The sequence below is a fragment of the Strix uralensis genome, chromosome 37 (assembly GCF_047716275.1).
Source record: "Strix uralensis isolate ZFMK-TIS-50842 chromosome 37, bStrUra1, whole genome shotgun sequence".
Lineage (NCBI taxonomy): Eukaryota > Metazoa > Chordata > Aves > Strigiformes > Strigidae > Strix > Strix uralensis.
The window spans coordinates 760,472-782,573 of record NC_134008.1 but is presented as its reverse complement, the minus strand read 5'-3'; the positions used below and the strand labels follow the sequence as shown (position 1 = coordinate 782,573).

Genomic DNA, 22,102 nt, shown 5'->3' with positions numbered 1-22,102 from the left:
AGCACAGTGTTTCTCTTACGGCACGAAGAACTTACTGGTATGAAAAGTTAGGAATTTTAAGTGTTATTTTGAAGCAATTTACACTTAAATCAGCAGTGGTGAGGAAACAGTCAAGAATTTGGCTTGCAGAATGGGAGATGATTCGTGACTGTCCCCACAGCTTTTGCTGTGAATGACGTTTACAGCTCTCTCACTGTGTGGCAGTGCCAGGCTTTGTCAGGGTCGGTCTGGTCAGGACCTCAGCAGGCTCCTTGTCCATCACAGCGATTCTTCAGTCAGCAAAGACAGAAAGAAGGCCGGGCAGCACTGCCGCCATTGGCCGAGCGTAGCCCCGCCCCCATCCGGCTGCTAGCAACCTGGGCAGCAGCACTGCCGCTATTGGCTGAGCGAAGCCCCGCCCCTGCCCGGTTTCCTGGCAACCAGGGCAGCACTGCCGCTATTGGCTGAGTGAAACGCCGCCCCCATTTGCCTCTTAGCAACCTGGGCAGCAGCACTGCTGCTATTGGCCGAGCGAAGCCCCGCCCCTGCCCGGTTTCCTAGCAACCAGGGCAGCACTGCCGCTATTGGCTGAGTGAAACGCCGCCCCCATTTGGCTCCTAGCAACCTGGGCAGTAGCGCTGCTGCTATTGGCCGAGCGAAGCCCCGCCCCCATTGTGTCCTAATAATGCCCGGGATGCGACCAGCACTGCCAGGGCAGCGGCGATCATTTGAGGAGGAGGAGGCGAGTAGTGAGGAGGTGGCGAGTAGTGAGGAGGAGGAGGAGGCGAGTAGTGAGGAGGAGGCAATTACTGAGGAGGAGGAGGCGAGTAGTGAGGAGGAGGCAATTACTGAGGAGGAGGAGGAGGAGGTGATCAGTGAGGAGGAGGCAATCAGGGAGGAGGAGGAGACGGCAAGCAGCATCACGACCATGGCGAGCAGCATCAGGACACGGCGACCAGTGCCACCAGCAGCTCCCAGGTGAGGACAGAGCCAGAGCCAGACCCGACAGGCTCCTCGGCAGGGCAGCCCCTCGCCGCGCGCAGAGCGCCAGCCCTTTGACCTGAGCTGCCAGCCGCCGTTGTGAGCGGGGCCGGGGGGGTCTCTGGGGGGCCCGGGGATGGGCTTGGGGGGCTCCAGATGGGGGGCTCAGGGGGGCTCCGGAGGGCCCAGGATCACTCTGGGAGGACTCCGGAGGGCCCAGGGCCGGTCTGGGTGGGCTCTGGGGCCCGGGAGGGGCTCAAGGGGGTCTCCGGAGGGCCCAGGGCCGGTCCGCGCAGGCTCCGGGGAGAGTGGGGAGGGTCCAGAGGCCGGGCCGGTCGCTGTCCCTCCCACGCGGTCCCAGGAGTTGGCAGCAGGGGGGCCACGGGGGCCATGGTGCAGTCGGGGTCACCCCTTGTGCGTGAACTGGGTGAACTGGGTGGCTGCGCTCGTTTCACGGCCCCTGGCCTTTCAATTCTGTAAGAATAACGATGTGGAATTGAGCACTGCAAACAGCTGGAAGCCCTGAAGGTGTTTCCCGGCGCTCGACGCGGGCGGAGCGGTGGTTCTGGGTGAGGGGTTTGGCTGGAGGGAGCCGTTGGGCGCAGGTCGGCACCTTGAACCCGGCTCCTCTGCACATCCCGGGCCCCTGCGCCGTGGTGACGGCGTGTGGTGGGAGCGGGGCCGCTGGCCTCAGGCCTTCCCCTTGTTGTTGTCTGGCTTCAGAGCTGCAGGTTGTGAGTTTCAGAGCAGCCAAACAGTGAGGGTAGACAAAGGTTCAACAGTCAGGTGAGACAAAGAGTAAAGGAAGTAGTGTGAAGCTTTTGAAACAAAACCCAGGTGAATGTGAGCGGTGTGTCCGTGGGGCAAGGTGAGCGGTGGTCTCACTGAGGTCAGATGGCCAGGGCTGAAGGGGTCCTGCAGATTTTTCAGCAAAGATACGAGGTGATTTGGAGAGACTGTGGCCTCTCCCTCCCGTGGTTATCACCTGAGTAAAACGGTACGTGTGCTTAAGGGTTTGGTGGGCTTGGAAGACACCAATTAATTGTTGTTGGGCTCCAAAGCCCCATCCAAATGTCGCCTGCTGACTCGGGTCAGTTTTGTTCAGTAGTTGTGTGCCGGCATGGTTTCTGACAAGCACGGCAGTAGTAGCTGAGGTTAATAACTGTGGAAGCCAGAGCAGTTCCTCGAGGTGAAGTCCCTGAGGCGCAGCGCGGGGCAGCGGGTGGCCCAGCCGTGGGCAGCGGCTCCCCCTCGGAGCAGGAGGGTCAATGTACACGTGTCAGAGCCCTGGCTCCTCACACAGCACCAGCCTCCTTTTGCGGAGACGGGGGATTGTTTTCCTGGCTTTTCATCTTCTGAATAGATGGCCCTCAGAGAGAGAGGAACCCACTGGCCGTATTCGCTTGGCGTAAGCTTGGAAGCACCAAACAAAATAAACATTTTTGCTGAATAGTGTCATAAAGGCAGCAGTTACCTTCTGGATGCCTGTACTGGCACGGAGATGGCAAAATCCCATTCTCTGTGATGGACTTGCACCATCTTTTGAGTCCTAGGCCCACATGGGCCTGTTAGGCCATTCCCAGCTGGGACTCACAAAGTCCTTACCGTCAGAACATAATGAACATATCAGAACGTAATGTTTTGACGTTTAGGTTTTATAATCTGTTTTCACTGCTTTTGGTTGGGTACAAGTGCTTTGTTCTAAGTTCTCATCACCTTTATTTCTTCTTCTAGAACTCGAACCGAGCCAGTGAGTGGAACATCAGCCACGCCGTGCGTGCATTACAAGTTCTTCTCCCTGCTGCAGTACGACACGGTCACCTTCAGCGGCCTCAACATCTCCCTGGGCGACCTGAAGCGCCAGATCATGGGCCGCCACAAGCTGAAGGTGACCAACTGCGAGCTGCAGATATCCAACGCCCAGACCGGAGAAGGTGCGTGGGGGCGGCGGGCACGGGGCCTCGGGCACTGCCCGGCTGGCGGCGGCCACGGCCTGCGGGAGCCACACTCTGCTCTCTGTGGCTTGTCCCCACGTGGCGTGAGTCAGCCTGGGGCCCGTCCCGCCGGCGTGCGGGGAACCGAGAGGGCAAGTGGCGCCAGCGATTCAGTGGGGTGCGAAGGGACGGTGCGATTCGGCCACCATCGGTAGCTGTGGCTTGTGTGGGGACCTCACAGAGCCGTTCCGATCTGTTGTTGGACACGGAGCTGGGCGTAGGAGACTACGTGGTCCATGTGCAACGTCTAGTGCTTGCAAAAGCCCAGTAGCCACTTACCGGCCATCACTGGCAGTAAAACAAGTTTTGTGCTAGAAGGGAGTGGGAATCAACAATGGTGTTGGCTCCAGCTTTGTTGAACATTTCTGTTGGAGCTCTGCTTGGACAAGTGTGAAAAGTAGCCCTGTTGAGCGTGATGTCGCTGCTCAATCTGCAGATGTGGAGTCGTGGCGAGGCAGAGTGACACTGGTAGTTGCCAAGGCCCCGCAGCTACACGGGATGTTGCTGCCTGCGGGGAACAGGCTCCTGCTGGCAGATGCCAGTTTTGTCTGAGAGCTGTTAGACTAAGCTGGCAGCTGTTAAATTCAAAGGGAGCAAACAGAAATTTCCAGGGACTTCAGGACTAATGCTCCAGCTTTAGTCCTTTCCTATTTAAAACCAAAAAAGTTAACTTTTAAGGCTACATTGTTTGACTTCACCAGATTTCATCATTGACACAGATTTCATCACCAAAATGAACTCAATTGATTGACGTGAAGGAAAAATAAATGTATGAAAGCCAACAGGTGTCAGGTCCCTTCACAGAACTACCTCGGCAGCGCACTCCGCTGTTTGTGAACCCTCTTCCACAAATTCTCTGCCTCAGTGACCCAGCTGGTGGGATGCTTCAAGTCCCACATACAAATATGTGCCCTGATAAGTGTCCTGTGCAAATAAAGCCTTTACTTCACCAGGTTATTGTCACTCTTCAGTTTTCAGTTGATCCATTTCAATGTGTACTGATTGACTTTTAAGGGGAATCCATTTTTCTATCAGTCTGGTATTAGATGGCTGGAGGTCTCCTCCCTGTGCACTTCACAAGTGGATTGAAAACAAGCATCCCTCTCTCTGTCTGTATATATCTCATGCAAGGACAGTCTATTCAGAAGGCAGATGTCAATGCTTCTAATGGTCAACGAATTGTCATAAAATACAAAAAGAGGACCCATTCCTCTTTTTGCATCATACACCTCTTGTGCCTGTTCCACCTGACCTCTGCAGGCTTGCAGAATTGGCGAATAAGTGCACTGGTTGCTGTCCTCATATACACAGCCTCCCTCGAGGAGAGGTGCTGCCACCTGCAATCCTCTGCAGACCTACCACAACCCTCAGGTGGGCACAGGCGTAGCAAACTCCTGCCTTTTTGTGGAGCCACTGTTACTTATCCTGTGCCTCTGAAATCTCAGTCCAGTGGTTTGTGATCTGGACCAGAAAGAACACTCTGTATGACTCCGTTCAGCAGGTGGAAACAGCTGCTTTGGGCTTCCAGAGCTGCAGCTGCCATCATCTCCCCGTTGCTTGTCAGCCTCAGTGCTCTTTGAGCTCCTCCGACATCAAAAAGTCCCATCTCAGGCCTTTCCTGACAGGTGGCTGTGCAATGGTGAGATTCCCCATTTGAGCAGAGCTCTAGGCGTTGGTTTCAGGGTATGACTTCTGTAAAAGCTTTGGGTTTTGTCATTAGTAGTACTTTCACAGCAACTTTGGCTTTCGGGCCATTGTTCTGATTCGGCCTCCATAGGTAACGGCTTTTAATAGTTAAAACTGTAGGCAGATTACAGGGCATGGCTGCTGATAGTGCTTTAAAACATTTAGTCGTATCCAGCTTGTGCAAGTACAATATATAAACCATTCTCATGGAGACATCTTTACATGTGAGACTCACTCATGGGAGATCTTCACATTTGAGGCTCACTCAGTCAAAGTGTCTCAGGTAGCTCCTCCTCTTCAAAAGACGAACACGGTGAAGCCAAGGCAAAGCATGGAGACCTTCAGGCACACTCTGGTTTCAAAAGGCTTTTCAGAAGACTTGTCTTCGTAATTAATTTCATTTGAGTCTCTCTGCTCTGCAAAAAGTGAATTGAAAGAATTCACGTCCCTTTGGCTTATTCAAACTAGATGATTAGCTTAAGAGAGGAGACACCACTTTAGTTGGAGCCAGTTCTGCCCTACGTGTGAAAGCAAGCTCAAAAAACCCCTCAGGTTCCTGTGATCCAAACTCCAGCACTGCCAGTTCCGTTTGCATTCGCATGTACAGCCCTGAGCAGCTGACAGTGTGGCTGTCGATGGATGAAGCCCCGAGAAGCAGAGAGCTGGCGGCTCTCTTCTGTGTTCTGTCAGTCCCCAGCACTCGCAGCACAGGGGAATGGTTTTGAGGGAACAGCTCGGAAAGCAGCGGCGCAGAGTTTGCATGCTTTAGCCGAGCGCCTGCTTTGTTGCAGGGTAAGCTGGTCAGACTTTAGAATCTGGTTTATGCAGGTGAGACTTTGCTGTGGTTTGTTCCTCTCCAAAGATCTCTCGGGTTTGTAGCCTAACAGAAGCAAAAGCAACTTGAGCTAGGTCAGGAAAGAACCTCACGCATGAGCAGACTCTCCTTTAGTGACCTCTGAGACCATTTTGCTGCTGGCATCCAAACTGTTTGAAAAGAATGGAAAAGGTTTTGCTGCTGGTGTTTGATTCTCAAACCTGAAGACTTCTTGAAAGGTTCTGTTAGTGTGTTGAGACGACAGGAGTGCCATGTCACATACAAAATTTTGCTTTTATGCCTGTGAAGGGGTTCTCTCAAGTGCTATGTAATGACATATTAATATACATTCTTACGAACTGACTAATGTTTTCTTCTGTATTGGTGTTGTTTTCAGAATACACAGATGATAACACCCTGATTCCTAAGAACTCCTCGGTGATTGTTAGAAGAGTCCCTGTTAGAGTCAAAACTACCAGCAAAACACGATTTATGTAAGTACCCATAAAGCATTGTAGTCTGTGAGGGGTTGCAGTGTGTTAACTTTTTGTATGGAGATTAGTTTACAGAGGCATTCGGAGTGTATCTTTCTTCTTTTTATTGCTTTTACAGTAAAGAGAGATACGCATGTTCCCCTCTCAGAAGAGTCTGTCAGTGTTTGACTGTGTCTTGCATTTGGGGGAGGCGGGGTGGGATATGGCAGGTATTCTTATGCCTCAGATCTGGCTTTCTGGCATACTGGCTACAGAGGAAAGACTGAAAGACAAAGGTCGCTGTTTGGATGGTTGATTATGTAAGAGCACAAAGCTGTAGCACAGACTTCATCGTTTTGATACTTACACAGCAGAGACAAAATATCTGAGGACTTCCTCTGGCACTGTTGTGTTCTAGAGCTGTAAGTCGGACAGTAATTGCTGACAAACTAGAAATGGGATTTTTTTTTTTTTTAGTTGCACTGAATGTGCCAAGAGAGAACAGTTTATGTATACAAATACATTTCCACGTTCACTAGACTATCAGAATATAATGTCTTGATGTTCAGGTTTTATAATCTGTTTTCACTGCTTTTGGTTGGGTACAAGTGCTTTGTTCTAAGTTCTCATCATCTTTATTTCTTCCTCTAGAACTCGAACCGAGCCAGTGAGTGGAACACCAAAAGCGGTATGTAAAAACACAATCTCACACTTTGTTTCTACACATTGCACTTAATTCTAAACAACGTAGCCTCGTATTAATCTCCCAAACATGAACTTAATCTGTTCTGCAGCAAGACATAGTATATGTTGTAGAGACCATGTATTTGATTCCCAGCACAGTGAAAACTGAGTAATGCCACCATTTGCACAGTTCTAATGTGAATATTGGTATTTGTGCCTAGTGATGCATTGTGTTTCATATTGAATATGCTGGAATATTTCCTGAATGACTTTGTGCTGTACAGATAATGTAGGATTGGTTTTAGATCAGGTAGGTTCAAGGTTTGCACAATTCAATTGGTGCTGTGTTCTACATCTGTCTGTCTAGAGCTAGTATGTTTGTATAGGCTGTCGTGTGCTCTTTGTTTCTTGCAATTAAAATTGTTTGGAGTGCATTTTTTCCATTTTCACATTGTATCACTTAGCTTTTGTTTTGAAATACTTTCTTTGCCTAACAGTTTGGGAAGATGTTATCAAAACCCACTGAGAAACCATTGTTGTTCTACTTGGTACTGTTTCTTACTTTTGACTTGGCGGTTCAAACAAATCCCAAAATCAACGTACCCCATACGTTTTGAGGACAGTTCTGTGCAGCTAAAAGATTCCTTTTCGTGTCCTGAAATACTTGGGTATTTGTTCCTAAAGCTGTATAACTGAAGTGCTATTGTTTGGCCTCCTCTGAGTACTTAAAGGTCTCTAACGGATTGCTGTGAGTTTAAATGTTGTTGCTACCTGAAGTGGCCTTCCTAAGTTCTGCATTTGATCTTTCCGTTTTATCCGATGAAACGGTTTAGTTTCATAGTTTGTCTGCAAATGCAAATATCTAAAGCCCAGCGCACCGAGTTTAGCGGCTTCTCATGAACCACGTTGGCCCTCTGAAGCTGTCATAGGTTTGGACTTTGTTTTGAACCAATACACTTACATTAGGTTGGACATGTCTCTGTCCGTGACACTCGGAGGATAGAGTGCAGACTTTCAGACTACAGTAGAGGTTAACTTTTGCTATGTTTTGATTGTACAACTTGAATATGTGTTTAATTTTTTGTGAACAGATTGAGGACTCTTCTGCACCCACTCCTCTGGCCCAGCTCATTAAGGTATGTGTATATTCTTGTCAAAGACTTAAAAAAACCCCACCACCAACAACAAAAAACCCCACTGGCTTCATATTTTTAAGTCTTGTACGGTGATGTATAACTGGATAACTGCTGTAATGTGAACAAAACTTAATTTTTAATAATTTACAGTATTGGTTTTAACTTTAGAATGTGTGTATATTTCCGTAGCACCCTGTAAAGAGTAGTTCCCAGTTTGGGAGGACAGAAGGGGAGTCCCTCAACACAATGTTGCACTATTGCTCATCTTCAAGACATAAAGAAGCAGCACTTCAGGACCTGTTTACTGTTTCTCAGACCTTTTGTTAATTTTGTGTTGGAGACCGACACAATTTTCACAGAAGAATTTAACTGGCTGCAAGTTATGGACATTTCGGGGGGGGGGGGGGGCAGGGGCGTGCAACAGCCAAAATAGAAGCGTTTGTGTAACACGGACAATTGCGTGGCTACTGTTGAGTTTCTAGTCACTGCAGTTATAGAGCCACTCTCTGAATGCTGCACAGTTTCATAACTTGTAGTCTATGGAGAGTGGACAACACACCCTAATTGGTTTGAACGCAGACTGTAAATTGTGTAAATGTGCCTAATTGTTTGCAGGAATATACCAATGTGTTAGTGCAGTGTATTAGCAGAGGTGGCCTTCTGAAGCTGCTGTAATGCCATGGTTTGCTATGGAACTGCTTGCATTTTTTGCTCAACAATGTGTCACTTTGTCTGGGAAAGCACTAGTGGTTGCACTTTGTGAAAAGGCGTAGTGTGAGCCTGTCAAATTACTGGTCTTAGAGAATAGAGAAGGCAGGGCCTCGTGCAGAGGGGCTAGTTCTTTCTTCTGAAAATAAAGGCTGGAGTTGGAGAAATCTCTTCCCACTCTCCTCTTCCCTCTCTGACTGCAGAATTAAATTGTGTACATTTGGGGAAAAAACCCCAACAGTTACTTTGGAAGGTAGTCACCAGAAGAAATTGTTGGTTCTGTAAAAACTCATGTGAAGTTTGACTCTAAAATGTGAAAAACTGTCCAAGTGCTGTACACATTCAAGCTTTTGAGAAAATGTAGGTATTTCAGAAAAATGCAGGAATGTAACGTAAAGCAGCTCCAAACTGTTATACTCCAACCTCCTCAGTGCAGACGGGCTTGGCTTGGAGGCAATGTGTTGACAAGTTTTCTGCTTTGTTATTACCTTGTAGGAAATTCCGTATTTGAATTATGGTCTGTGCCTAGTAATGGTTTGTGGGGTTTGGATGTGTCTTGTAAACTGTCTGGGTTTAAACAAATTGGTCAAGTATCTGTAAAGTTTTCTGTAAATGGTAACGGAAGGGGTTTCATAGATGTCGGTCTGGATTATGTTACTGTTGTGTCTATAAAACAACCGTTTCATAAACTGTTGAAACTAGTGGGTAGCTTTTGCATATAAAATCAGACCCATGAGTGGTTGCTCTGAATGATGGGTGCTTGGAGGTCCGTATCCTTTACATCCCTCCCTTAGACCCTGCTGGGATCTGGACTAGTGTGTAATGAGAACATTTGAACAAATGCTACTTACAAAAAATCAGCTGGCTTTGATAATTTGAAGGTCTAGTTCTGCGTAAGGTTTCTATTACAATTTGTGTGTTAGAAGGGCACAGCAAACAGGAAAAAATCTGCAGGTTGTGCTGACCGTAGTTAAATCACTTACCGTGAAGAAGTGAGTAGGCAGGGACATGCAGTTTGGGCTGCCTACAGCACACCATGGTCCAATTTCTGCTGGAAAGAATCTTTTGTCTTGCTGAGGAATTATAAAAAGCTTGATTCCTCTTAATGCTTCTGTGTCTGAAGCTGAATTTCGGTGAGCAAAAGCAACTTCCCTGACTCTTAAGTTGTGTGTCCTTTTAATGCTGCAAAGTGTAAACACTGATACTTGCATACATCTCCATTAAATGTACAGCGGAGATTTTCTCCTTCAAATAATCTGGAGCTCAGGAATCCATTTAAAAATACTGGATAATGTAATTTTTTCTACGCAGAGCTTCAGTCTGCTTGGAAGACATTTGGATTGGTTACACAAGTCTTTAAGTAAGGTACAAACAGAGCCTCGGGTTTTGAGTGCCCAAGAATGCTCCTTCCAAGCAGGTTAACGGGCACAGAGACACCATGTGATGGCGTAAGGGCTCCCCAGAACATCTCTGGGACAACTCTGGCTCATAGAAGCAGCTGCTTTCCTGCAACCTCAGCTACTGCTGGGCTGCTTTTTACAGGGTTGGGTGAGTCTTTGGCTGGGGGAGCTTAAATGTGTTTCTAATGTGCGTGTCCAATAATTACCTGTTAAACAGACCGGCAATCTGGCTGAAGCCAACGCTTCCGAGGAAGATAAAATACGAGCTATGATGATCCAGTCTTGCCGTCAGTACGATCCAATCAAGTAAGTGTTGGCAAAGTCCTACCTGTTCTTTGAAGACTATGGAAACATTGTAGAGATGGTTGTTGGAACAAGAGAGACGCATACATACCATTTTCTTTTTTTCCCGAAAACCTTTTAGTTACGTGAAGAAACCCTTGGGTCCACCTCCACCATCCTATACTTGCTTTCGCTGTGGAAAACCTGGGCACTATAGAAAGAACTGCCCGACAAATGGGGTAAGATTGTGAGGGGCTTCTGGTGTCACTTGGTTTTTCACTTGTTTTACCTTGGCAGTTACGCAGCAGTTACATGAATACCCCTGTTAGGAATTGTTTCTCTTGGGCTGAAATACAGAGGTTCTATGGCAGTGGTGCAAAGCCCTTCAAAATTCCAGGGAAAGCTGGAATTTTCAATGGGAAATTTTCTTTCTTCGAGGTCATAGCCCTTGTATATGTCCATAGATCTTTCTCTATGAGCTTTAATGTATATTTTTATATATTTCAATGTTACTGCAAATTTTTCTCATCTTAACTCTTTTTAATGACAGTTTGCAGTTTTTAGTATTTTGTAGAAAAAGATGCCGTTTCTCTTGACCCCATCTATTGAATATTTGCGTGTTATAATTACACAAGTCTCTGGTTGAGTATTCAGGCCATTTAACGTTACTCACTGAACGTACGTGCATCAGCTCTGAATTCAACCTTCACCTGTAGGTGGTGAATATCAGTGTCCCCACTGGCCGATCCAGAGCCCTGCATTAAGCTCTCCCTCTGAACTGCGCTTTGGAGGAGGAGGGGGTTTGTGCCTCTCCTCTGAGGGGATGGGGAGCTGAGGGATATTTCACCCTTAAGGACCCTGAAGTTGAGCCAAAGAATGTCGACGGCGTTCAGAACACTGCTCGAGCCTTTGGAGCATCCTGGCTATATTCATTTAGGAAAAAGAGTATTTCGGTCGAGCAACGCTTAGGCTAGGTAAAAGGAGAGGATTAAAGGCCTTTCCTGCTTAAAATCGTGGTTGAAATGTCGTTTTAAGTGTGGGTCTTAAGATGAGCTATGTCTGCATTTCTTTTCTTAACAGGACAGTAATTTTCAGTCTGTTCCCAGACTTAAAAAGTGCACAGGAATTCCCAGGAGTTTCATGGTGGAGGTGGAAGATCCCAATACCAAGGGCGCTATGCTGACGAAGACTGGAAGATATGCAATACCAATTATTAATGCGTGAGTATGGAATTAGCTGGTCTGACCAAAAAGTGAAGGAGAGAAGCCACGTGTCAGTGTCTGAGTGGCAATGCCACCAAGCTGGCCAGCATCTGTAATTACGGGGCAAGAAGCACTGTCATTGTATCTTAACCTTAAAACCTGTGATGATTTCTAATATTAAAATAGGGCAGTCCTGCTGCTCATGCCCCTGAACGCTGGTTAAGCTTGTGGTATGCTAAGAATCCGTATTTCTGCAAAACATTTCAGTCGTGTTTACAGTGGCGTCATTCTTTTTGAAAGCTCCTTCTGCTTCTGTTTTATCTTGCTAAGGCTTCTTGCAGAATTTAACAAACAGCTGTTGGACTGAGATTCCCTCTGCCTCTGACATTTATCAGATCCCATGTGTGAAGCAGAGGGATGTTTACCTGTTGCTGTAAACTAAGAAAATCCTGCTGTGTGCTGACAAGAGTGGCTGTTTTAAAATGCACTCGGTAGCAGCTCTGTTCTTCCGTCATGGCTCTCCTTTTGCAGAAGCTGTAACATAGACTTCTTCCATTTATAAAACACAATTACACAGAGACTGACTTTGTCCTGAGCCTGCGATTGACATTTACCCTCTGGCAAAGGAGAGGTGGGGTTCATTTCACCTGGTGTCTAGCTGTCAGAAAATGATTTCTCTAGTCTGAGCTAATTTCTTAGTTGATCCAATGAATGGAAGAGTTCTGCAGAAGGAAAATTGTTCCCCCCTCCCTTTTCTAGCACTCTGGCTATAGAAAAGTAGTTTAAACTAAATGTCTGTATTTTTGAAGGCTAATGTGGAGTGAGAATGACACCTACTGTCTTCATTGGATAAAATCCAAAGCTTGGGGAAGTTCTCCTTTATCCATCTTTGACTTTTTTTCTTTTTCCTTCCCCATCCCCCCTCCAGGGAAGCTTATGCCAGAGGAAAGAAGGAAAAGCCTCCCTTTTTACCAGAGGAGCCATCCTCTTCCTCCCTTTCCTCAGACGATCCTATTCCGGAGGAGCTGTTATGTTCCATTTGTAAAGAAATCATGGCTGATGCAGTCATTATTCCCTGCTGTAGAAACAGTTACTGTGACGAATGTAAGTGTTACTGCCATGTTTGCTAATTCAAAACATCACACCTGATCTTCTGACAGCAGAAAGATCATAAGATTCCTTTGTTACCAGCTCTGTTTAATACTTAAGTGTACCCCGAGTAGGAAAGGACTCTTCTTGTAGAAAGGAAAAAACAAAGGCAGAAGGCTTTTTTCCCTTTTTATGCACCTAGTTAAATCCTCTTTCCATGCAGAAGGATGAGTACGAGCAGAGTGCGTAATGCTGCAGCTGATTACAGTGTTAGTTATCAAATGCATTGAGTTTGTGCACAGTCCCTTCTCTCATACAAAACTACAGAGCCAACGCTGGTGACTTACTGTGGTCTGCAGCAAATGGCTCGTTAGGCATTTAATCCACATTCTTCTCCACGGGAGAGTTGGTTAAAACCGTCAGAACTTGAACCTACTAATGGTTTTTGGAGATGTGTCTTATTCATGAGCCTTGAGGTTGGTGACTTCTCACTGTGCTGGACAGTGGAGAACAGACTAGTCAGACCATCAAGGCACGGCCTGCTCTACATCTTCAAACGTTACAATAGTGAAATAGCAAAACTGGGCAGCTATTTCCTGCATACTAGAAATTTTTTACACTGCTGAACATTTATAGCTTCATGCTCTCAGTTCGGAACCATATTCACCCATTAACCATCTACAGGCCTTTATAATTGATTAGAACCCAGACAATGTCCTTAGTTTAGCTAAAACCTATTTTGATGATTCTGATTATACCCAGGTATTAGAACGGCATTACTGGACTCTGAGGAACATACATGCCCAACATGTCATCAGGCAGGTGTTTCTCCCGACACTTTAGTTGCCAACAAGTGCCTACGCCAGGTAATGCAGTGACTTTTAGATAAACTGTTTGTAAGAAAAGTCTAGTCAGTCAGTTAGCTGAAAGGGAAGAAAATATTAATGTACACCTCCTTAAACAAGGCTAAATGGAATAAGGCTAAATTTACTTTGCAAATACATTCCCTGTTGTTACAGAAGCTGACAACTCTTGAGCGACAATCTGGCAAATTCAGGTCACACTTGTGTTCAACAGGATTGCCTCAGTTTCAAATTCAGTGTTAACACTGGAGTGCTTTACGTACAGATAGTCTGAGTTACCAGTCATTAACACCAGTGTTTAATGGGATGCGTTCATGTATCACCGAAGGGTTTGGCTTGGAAGGGACCTTAAAGCCCATCCAGTCCAACCCCCCTGCCACAGGCAGGGACACCTTCCACTAGCCCAGGTGGCCCAAAGCCCCGTCCAACCTGGCCTTGAACCCTTCCAGGGAGGGGGCAGCCTCAGCTTCTCTGGGCAACCTGTGCCAGGGCCTCACCACCCTCACAGGGAAGAATTTCTTCCTTAGATCTAATCTGAATATATCCGTATGTTGGTTTATTTTAGGATGGAGAGTATCTACGGGAATACACAAGTAATTCTACTCTGTGGAGGCTTTTGTTCATTGAGCTGCTGAAGGTTCATGTTACCTCTTTGTAAATATTTTTCTGCCTCTAGGCTGTGAACAACTTCAAAAATGGAACTGGGTATGCACAGGTGATCCGTAAGCAGAGGCGGCAGCAGCAGCAGCCACCAGCACATCCACCAGCTCTGACCCCTCCTGCTGCGCTGGTGGCTGCCAGGGGACGTCCTCAATCTTCCCCCCTCTCAATCCGTGGTTTGCGGGAGGAGAAGGTAGGTGTTCTTCCACCATACGCAGTGATTTTCGTATTTTAGTCGAGCTTATTTTCCAACTGTTTGCACTGGTTCACAAGGGCTATCTGGTTCCTGGACTGAGACAGCCAGCATTGCCGAGTCTTCTGGGCTACCGAGGACGATCAATACCCACAACCGGTAAGTAACTGTACCTTACAAATTTCGCTTAAAAAAATTATCTTCAGGTAAACTGAAAGGGACTTTTTTTCTCTCCCCATGCCAAAAGGTCATCCAGTGAGAGCCGGCAAAATTCGCTCGGCAAGTGGCAGACCAGACTGGGAAGTGTAAGTATGCTACAGAAATTCAATATATTGCTGCTTGTAACCTGTTAAACGAGGCCGTAACACATAACGGACACAACAGCTGATTTATAAGGGAATAAGTATGCACAGATCGTTGTGGAGAATACATGTGGTAACTAATTTTTAAATGGCTTAATTTGAATTGGCCTTCACAAAGGGGATCTGTGCTCTCAGGAAGATTATTTAAAATAAAACTCCAGTACATGATTGAAAAGAGGACTCTGAAGAATGAAGTCTTTCTGAGGCAATCATAATTACAACCACCTCCTTGGGCAGCCTGTTCCAATGCTGACAACCCTTTCAGTGGAGAAGTGTTCCCCAATAGCTGATCTAAACCTCCCCTGGTGCAACTGGAGGCCGCTGCTTCTCCTCCTATCGCTTGTTACTGGGGAAAAGAGACCAACACCCACCTTGCTACAACGTCCTTTTGGGTAGTTGTAGAGGGTGATGAGGTCTCCCCGCAGCCTCCTTCTCTCCAGGCTAAACACCCCCAGTTCCCTCAGCCGCTCCTCACAGGACTTGCTCTCTAGACCCTTCACCACCTTCGTTGCCCTTCTCTGGACGCGCTCCAGCCCCTCAGTGTCTGACTTGTAGTGAGGGGCCCAAAACTGAACACGGTATTCGAGGAGCGGCCTCACCAGAGCCGAGGGCAGGGGGACCGTCGCTCCCCTGGTCCTGCTGTGATTTCTGACACAAGCAGGATGCCTTTGGCCTCCCTTGTCTAGGGAGGAGTTTGACAGAGCACAACGAGACTTAAAGAAGAGTGGGGGTTTGGCTCAATGAAGTTGGGCTGGTTTTCATGTTTGTGTTTCGATGGCCTGTCGGACGGCAGTTACACTCGAGTGCATCTGACATCCGCAAAAATGACAGAGTGTTTGCTCCAATAGACTTTCTGGGTGCAGACGGCAAACATGCAAAACTAAAACAAGACAAATGTCATCCTAAAACTTTCCCTAAGACTTGTAGGAATTCTAAACTGGTTTTGCTTAAATAGCATGTCCACCTTTGCATCTGCAAGCAGTCTGCATTTTCTCATACTGGCCATGTTTTGTTTCTTGGTGTCTTTTTGTGATAAAGGTCAAGCTGTAATTGTAATAAAGGTCAAACTTATCTTAACAGGGAAAAGAAAAAGTCCAGACTCGATGAGTTTACACATGGTTCAGGAGCGGATGGAATCTAAAAAGACTCCAAAGGAGCGCAGGCGTTCCTTTTCCAGGTAACTGCTTTACATGTCCTTAATGGAGGAGCAGGCTGGCTAGAGGAATCAGGAGGATCTCCACTGCCCTCTCCAGGTGGATGGGATGATTCCAGGGATTAGCAGGGAGAGGAGTTCTCTATGTAGGGTACTAGCTCAGCTACGGCAGAGATTACAGTTGACTGAGAGTTACAATTTGGCAGCAGTAGCTGAGGAGCAGGTGTCTCTTTCACTGAAGCTTCTCTGCAGTGACACCCTTCACCTCCTGACAGCCGTGAGGAGGCCAGAACCTGAAGAGGTCTAGTGCCTGGGTTTTCTGTGTCTCCCTGTTCTGAGTGTAACCGTTCCCTCAAAGCTCTTGGGAGGAGATATGGGAGAGAAATTGTATTCACCTCCTCTTTTGTTTATCTCCTGTGGGTACACGGGGAGACGTTAACCTGGACTGCAAACTGGTGGCTTTCCTAGGAATTTCATTGGAGCAGATGGAGCAGAGGAGCCAGGAGTCACGCGGCCTCACTTCGGAAGGCGTGCGCCTTGCTGTCTGCCAGCACTGGTGGTTTTGGGCCTCTGCCGAAACCCTGCTCCTGCTCCTTGAGCTCTACTGGCTGCGCAGGCGGAGGAGCGCTGACTGTGACAGCGGCAGCCAGCGGGGAAGCTCCAGCGATGCTGAGGAGGAGGGAGAGGATGATGACTGGGAGGGCAAAGCAGACCCCAATGACACCTTGGGTCAAGCCAACCCTCGAGTGGGGACCCCCGCTGCATCTGCCAAGCCCTTCCCAAGAAGTCCTTTCTGACAGGGATGCATCCAGCCTAGGGATGGGGCAGCACCTACGAACACCTGAGCACCCCCAAGAACAACATCACCAACCGCCTGCTGCTGGTGCCCCTGAGACCACCCCTCGGGCACGTCTTCCACCAGAGCTGGGCACTGTGGGGGATCCGCCAGCGAGGCACTCCTGCATCCCCGGGGAGCACCTGCCGGAGTACGTGCTGTGCTTCCTCCTCTGCCCCGTGACGAGCCGAACAGAAGCCAGGTCCCCGCTTCCCACGCAGCCTCTGCATCTTCGTATAGCCTCTGCATCTCAAAATCCAATAAATGGGCTTGTTTTAAGAAATCCTGTGTCCGTGAGAGTAGGGTATTCTCCGCCTGGCTTTCCTGAGCGCTTTGCAGCCTCTCCAGCCCAACAGCAAACCTGGGGCTCTGCGCGCGCTTTGGCCCTGAACAAGCATTCTTGCCACATCCAGCAAAACAATCCAAACACTTGTCCTTTGCAGGCACACAGAAGGTGGTGGAAGGGAATCCTCTTGCTGGCTTTCCCGAGTGCCTTGCAGCCTGTCCAGGCCACCAGCAAATCTGGGTCTGTGCGCTTGCTTTGGCCCTGAACTGGTGTTACCGGCAGGGCTTTGGATTTTTCAATCATGGCTTAATATTCCAGTGATTATATTTAAAGAAGTCAATTATATAATTCAACTAAAATAAGTGTGTGTTTTATTAAGAAACCCTATTTTTAAAATATATTTCAGTTTTATAAAAACCCTGAATTACACATTTCTTATAGAAATACATCACTGGAAATCAGCTAGACAATAACCAATGTTTCTGGAATGTCAGTACACTCAAATTGATGGTCAGTCTGTAAAGAAAAAAATTCTTGAGGATTGTCCTGTGCTTGTTCTTCTGGGATACTACCCTTTTGGATCATTCTAGAGGCATTCCAAGAGACACCTGCACTGGGCCAAGGAAATGTAAGGAATAATCTGATTGCCTAATTACTCAATATGGTTGGATATCCTGTGTTCACAAAATTCCCTTGTTTCTCACTGCCTCCCAACTTCAGCTTCAGCGACAGAGAAATAAAACCCACCTCTGCTCTGAGGGTTGAATTTCTACTTCATAACTGCTGTAATATACAAATGATTTTGATTTATATTAAGAATTAAGTTTGGGACTGAGTTTATGCACCTCTGATACGTTGGCAGCTATCCAGCAAATACCTCGAGTTGTGTTCACTCTTTTAGATGTCAGAGTAGACACTGAGGAGGAAACACAGTTCTCAGATGTTTCTCTTTGACAACGGACAAGTGTTGGAAACACTGAAAGTTAAATCTTGATGCCTGGAACACTACAGTAGAGTTTTGGGTTTGACTTCAGTGGAAAGAGAATGTGCCCCTGAAAGCAGTTAGCGGAGTGGCCAGGACAAGCAAATTTGTTTTGCTAACACAGTTCAGCAATGTTAGAAAACACTTTTCAAAAAGATTTAAACCTTCCTCTGGACAGGACCAATGAACCTTCCTTCAGAGCCCATCAGCACCATTTGTTTACAATCAGCCAGAGGGACTGCTGTCTAGTGACAGGAGACACTGTCCAATCAGTTCAGAACAGTTCTTTGAAGGGAAAGCCAGAGTTGATAGGCATCCCCGCTGGAAGGCTCTTACAGAGGAGAGTGTTAAATAGAGTCAACTGGCAGGTTTAAGCATTGTCTGGGAAATGTCAAACACTGTCAAGACACCACAGAGCTCTCTGCAGCCAAGCCCCAGCGAGGGACTCCTGTGGGCTCATCTCTGAGAACACAGACTGATGGGCCACCAGCCCTGCCCACAGAAAACACCTTATCAGCAGCTGGCGCAGAGAGTACAGCGCCCTCAAAACCACCAAACCAGCCAGGTCAGCCCACCCAGACACCCAGCATCTCCCCGCAGTACCTGCAGCCACATCTGCAGCCCAGCCGTGCTGTCAGGATCCTCTCGGACTGGTCGGGTCAGCGCTGTCCCACCTGCTTCACACGGCATCCCTGCAGCCACAGGCACCTCCTGAAAGGGGGGAACCTGCGAGAGCAGTTTTTAAATGTGTTTCCACAAAGACCAGGCAGTTACAGAAAAGAGATTTCACAGGGACAAAACCAGGGAAAAGGAGGAGGAGGAAGTCGGTCTGCCTGGCTACATGAAATCGGGATGAGAACGAGCAGAGATGCAGGGCACAGCAGAACTGAACAGGAGCTTGAAGGTGACAGGAAGAAAAAACAGGCAAGATGAACTACACAGGTATTCTGGACAGATTATTTTGTTTAAATCTTGATGAATTCATCCTTATCAATTATTCTGATGATTAATTCTATTTCCACACGGGCATTTTGTCAACATTTAAGAAGATGCACAGGAGACCCCAGGAGAAGCCCCAACACTGACCTAGGAACGAGGTGACGATCTGCAGACTGACAGCACATTGGGCGGGACAAGCTTGCAAAGAAACAAAGTGGCAACCGGTTACATCACGTTTACAGCAATCCACAGCCACAGGCAGTGAAAAGCGACTATTTTCTGCAGAGCTGGTGCAGAGCAGAGAGGTGGAGGTGAAGGAGCAGCTGACGGGGGAGGCTGAAGCAGTGCCACCCACGGCAGGAGCTCTGCCGGCTGTTTGCAGGCTCAGAGCAAGTGGTGCTGCCGGATTTCCCAACCAGAAGCACTCCCAGGATCCCAGCACACAGAAACTTGTCCTTTAATTGCTTTTCAGTCACTTCTTGTACCTTCATTGTGTGAGACTTCTGCTCTGCCTGCAGATGTCAAGAGATACTTTTCTGAAAGCGGAGCAGGTCGTTGCAGCTTGAAACAAACAGGATTTGTCTTTTGGCAAAGGTGCAAATTAGAAGCTCAGCACAGAAACTGAACTTTGTCCAGAAAGCCAGAGGAGCAGCAGGGCTCTGCAAAGGGGCTGGGCTCCAGCACACCCCCCTGCTCACCCCCCACATCTCTCCCAGCACCTCCGAGCTGGGAAAAACTGTCCCACAGCCCGAAGGCAAGAGCCCGCCTGGGCCAGCTCTCGCCCTCGGGCTTAATGCCGGTCTCTGATCAGCACCTCTTGGCTCTGGTGACTGGCACCCTCTGAAGCACCACTCTGAGGGGTTTCATCGGACTGAACCCACCCAGCCCAAAGCACCACAGAGAGCAGAAAATATTAAATGCGTCACTGCTTTCACACTTGAAGTAAAAATAAAGGGCTAAAATTCACTTTCCCTGGGGTAACCTGACAGATAAACCCCGCAGACACAACAGACCCTTACAGACAGCAAAACCCACCAAGTTCAAGGTAAAAGGACAAGCACAGTCACACATCAGAACGTCTGAACAGCCCCAACTGTGACAACAAATCCACAATTCAGAACCATGAAACAGTTTGGGTTTTTAGACCAAAGCTTTCCCTTCCCCGGCGATCCCACCACCCCCTCCAGGGAAATCGGCCCCAGCCCCTGCGCTCACCCACTGCTAGGCCGGGGACACCACCACTGGTGCTGGTGCTGGGGCTGGTGCTGGGGCTGGTGCCACCTTTGCAGGAGAAAAATTCCTTCAGCCATCCAGAACAAAGCGAGTGTTTTAAAAGGAGGAATTCCCACTTGCTGGGTGAACCAAATCTCTGCATGTATCATCCCTCAGTGCAGACCCCAGAGAGCTGGAGGACCTCCTGCCTAGGCCGCCTCACTGCAGACCATGGAGCCCTGGCAGACTGTCGGCAGGAAGTAGGCCCTGTGGGGGCCAGGGGGGCCCCCGGGGGGGCTCCAGCACGTTGTCCCGCCCAGCACCTGCCCACACTCCTGCCTGTGCCGTGAGGGGGGATTGGGGACCCAGGGGGATTATTGGGGGGGTGTTATTGGGGTTCTGTGGGAGTTGTGGGGGTTATTGGGGTCCTGGGGGGTGTATTTGGTTCCTAGAGGGAATGTAATGGAGTCGGGGTGGGGGGTGTCCTGGAGGGGTTTGGGAGGGTTATTGGGGTCCTCGGGGGGGGGTCTTGAGGGAGATATTGGTGTCTGAGGTGGGGGGATTGGGGACATCCTGGAGGGGGTTCTGGGGGAGGTATTGGGGTCCTGGGGGTGTCTTGGGGGAGGCATTGGGGTCTGGGGGAGGGTCTTGGTTGTTGGGGAGTGTTATTGGGGTACTGGGCGTCTCCTGGGGGGGGCTAATGGGGCTTAGGGGAGTCCTGGGGGTGGGCTGGTAGGGTCCTGGGGAGATATTTGGGGTCTTGGGGGGTAAAGGGCAAGCAGGATTATCAAGCAATATTCAGAAATCATTATAAGTTGCTATAAGTTGCTATAAGTAAATAAGGTGCAAAGCAGGTGATCATTTCCTTGTATCAGTACACTTCTCCCCTGCCCGTGGTTTCAGAATGTGTCAGCTGTATCAGAAAACAAGGTTGTCCCTAGGAGCCTTGCCTTAATCTTAGGTCTAGTAAGGGGCAGGAAGAGGAAGGGGCAGCCTGAAATCTAAGGCAGTTGAAGGTGATGTGGAAAGGCTTCTGTCAGCGCCTTTGCCGTGGTGTCCCTCTGGATGCACTTTAGAACCTCTAGTTCATTCTGCCCTGGTCCTGTTCCTCTCTGGCCACTCAGCCCCAGACGTTGCGGAAGGGACGCACGCTGTCAGCTTGACATCAAGTGAGTAGGGGCTGCGCTGTGAACGTGCAAACTGCTTTGTAAAATCACCCCCGGGTGATGTATTGCGCACCTCGCCTGTGACACTGAGCTCCTGAGAAGTGTTCCTCTTAGCCTGGTCTTCCTCGTGCAGACATTTGGACAGACTTCATGTGCCCAGCGAATGAGCCTTTGCTGGGATGACTGTCCCCTGAGAACAGACTCTCAGTGGGCTGCGGCACAGTTCTGACAAGGGGTCTGCAGCACTGAAAACTGTCCCATAAGGTATCTGACAGCCCCTCAGGCACGGTAGAAAATCAAAATAAGGGAGGCTAGTGCATGCTGTCGGATGTGGACAGAACTTTTTCGATTTCTCTGGATGTTAACCAGTGGTAAGATAGCTACCGAAATCTCTGACTTTTCTTCCTCACGGCCAAGGGAAGTGCCTTACCAGCACTGACACTGACGGCTCGTTGTGCACGGCTGGTTCATTACAGCACAGTATCAGCCTCTGAATCTCTTGGCTAAGGAACTTTCTAAAGCCGGTATTAGACCGTACTAGTGCCATACTGCTTGTAACTTACTAACATTTATTTTTGGTTTGGAAGCAACTCGGTCATTATACTAAGTAGTTTAGCAGTGTAAATTCTGTAGTTTATCACAGTTTAAGAAGAACATGAAAGTAGCAAAAAATATTTTCTTACACAGTTATCTGCTCCTTTACAGGCAGTGGAAGATGCGTCTGTACCAGTTGTCAAGTTTGAGTTTGATGGCTTTGAGGTAAGCGTTTTGCTTTTTTTCTTGCTTTGGAACAGGAGAACTTCTCCAGGGAGCTGTGACCATGCTGTTTTACAAGGTTATTGGTACCTTAGAGTGTATTTAGGAAACTGTAATTAAATGGCCTGACCACAGCCGATCCCAGGAGAAGAGGCTGCAGTCAAATGGGAGCTGATAGGAAAATAAGCCCCCAGGAAGCTTGGCAGGTGGGGGGGCATCAGAGACAACCCTTTCTGCCCTGTGCTTAGAGCGGGGGAGCCTGCTGGA

At 48.2% G+C, this 22,102-nt stretch overlaps 1 protein-coding gene across 2 annotated transcripts; it reads left to right on the top strand.

Annotated features, from left to right (window-relative positions):
- Positions 1 to 849: 849 nt before the first annotated feature.
- LOC141937112 (E3 ubiquitin-protein ligase RBBP6-like) lies at positions 850 to 14,076 on the top strand. Of its 2 annotated transcripts, XM_074854535.1 has the most exons (10): positions 850 to 957; positions 2,695 to 2,894; positions 5,852 to 5,948; positions 6,579 to 6,615; positions 7,703 to 7,747; positions 10,073 to 10,161; positions 10,280 to 10,376; positions 11,218 to 11,357; positions 12,268 to 12,443; positions 13,968 to 14,076. In XM_074854535.1, exons 1-10 carry the CDS (start codon positions 908 to 910, stop codon positions 14,015 to 14,017), a joined length of 981 nt encoding a protein of 326 aa, XP_074710636.1. In that variant the 5' UTR covers positions 850 to 907; the 3' UTR covers positions 14,018 to 14,076. The 2 variants fall into 2 exon arrangements, with proteins under 2 accessions (XP_074710636.1, XP_074710637.1); XM_074854536.1 differs by lacking the exons at positions 7,703 to 7,747; positions 10,073 to 10,161; positions 10,280 to 10,376; ... (1 more) ...; positions 12,268 to 12,443; positions 13,968 to 14,076 and having other exon boundaries at positions 6,579 to 6,795.
- Positions 14,077 to 22,102: the final 8,026 nt, after the last annotated feature.

Excerpts from the sequence above, each read along its gene's own strand:
- LOC141937112 (XM_074854535.1), top strand. The coding sequence starts at position 908 with ATGGCGAGCAGCATCAGGACACGGCGACCAGTGCCACCAGCAGCTCCC. Across the intron at positions 11,358-12,267 it reads GCAATACCAATTATTAATGC|GGAAGCTTATGCCAGAGGAA; the intron begins GTGAGTATGGAA and ends TCCCCCCTCCAG. Across the intron at positions 12,444-13,967 it reads AAACAGTTACTGTGACGAAT|GCTGTGAACAACTTCAAAAA; the intron begins GTAAGTGTTACT and ends TTCTGCCTCTAG.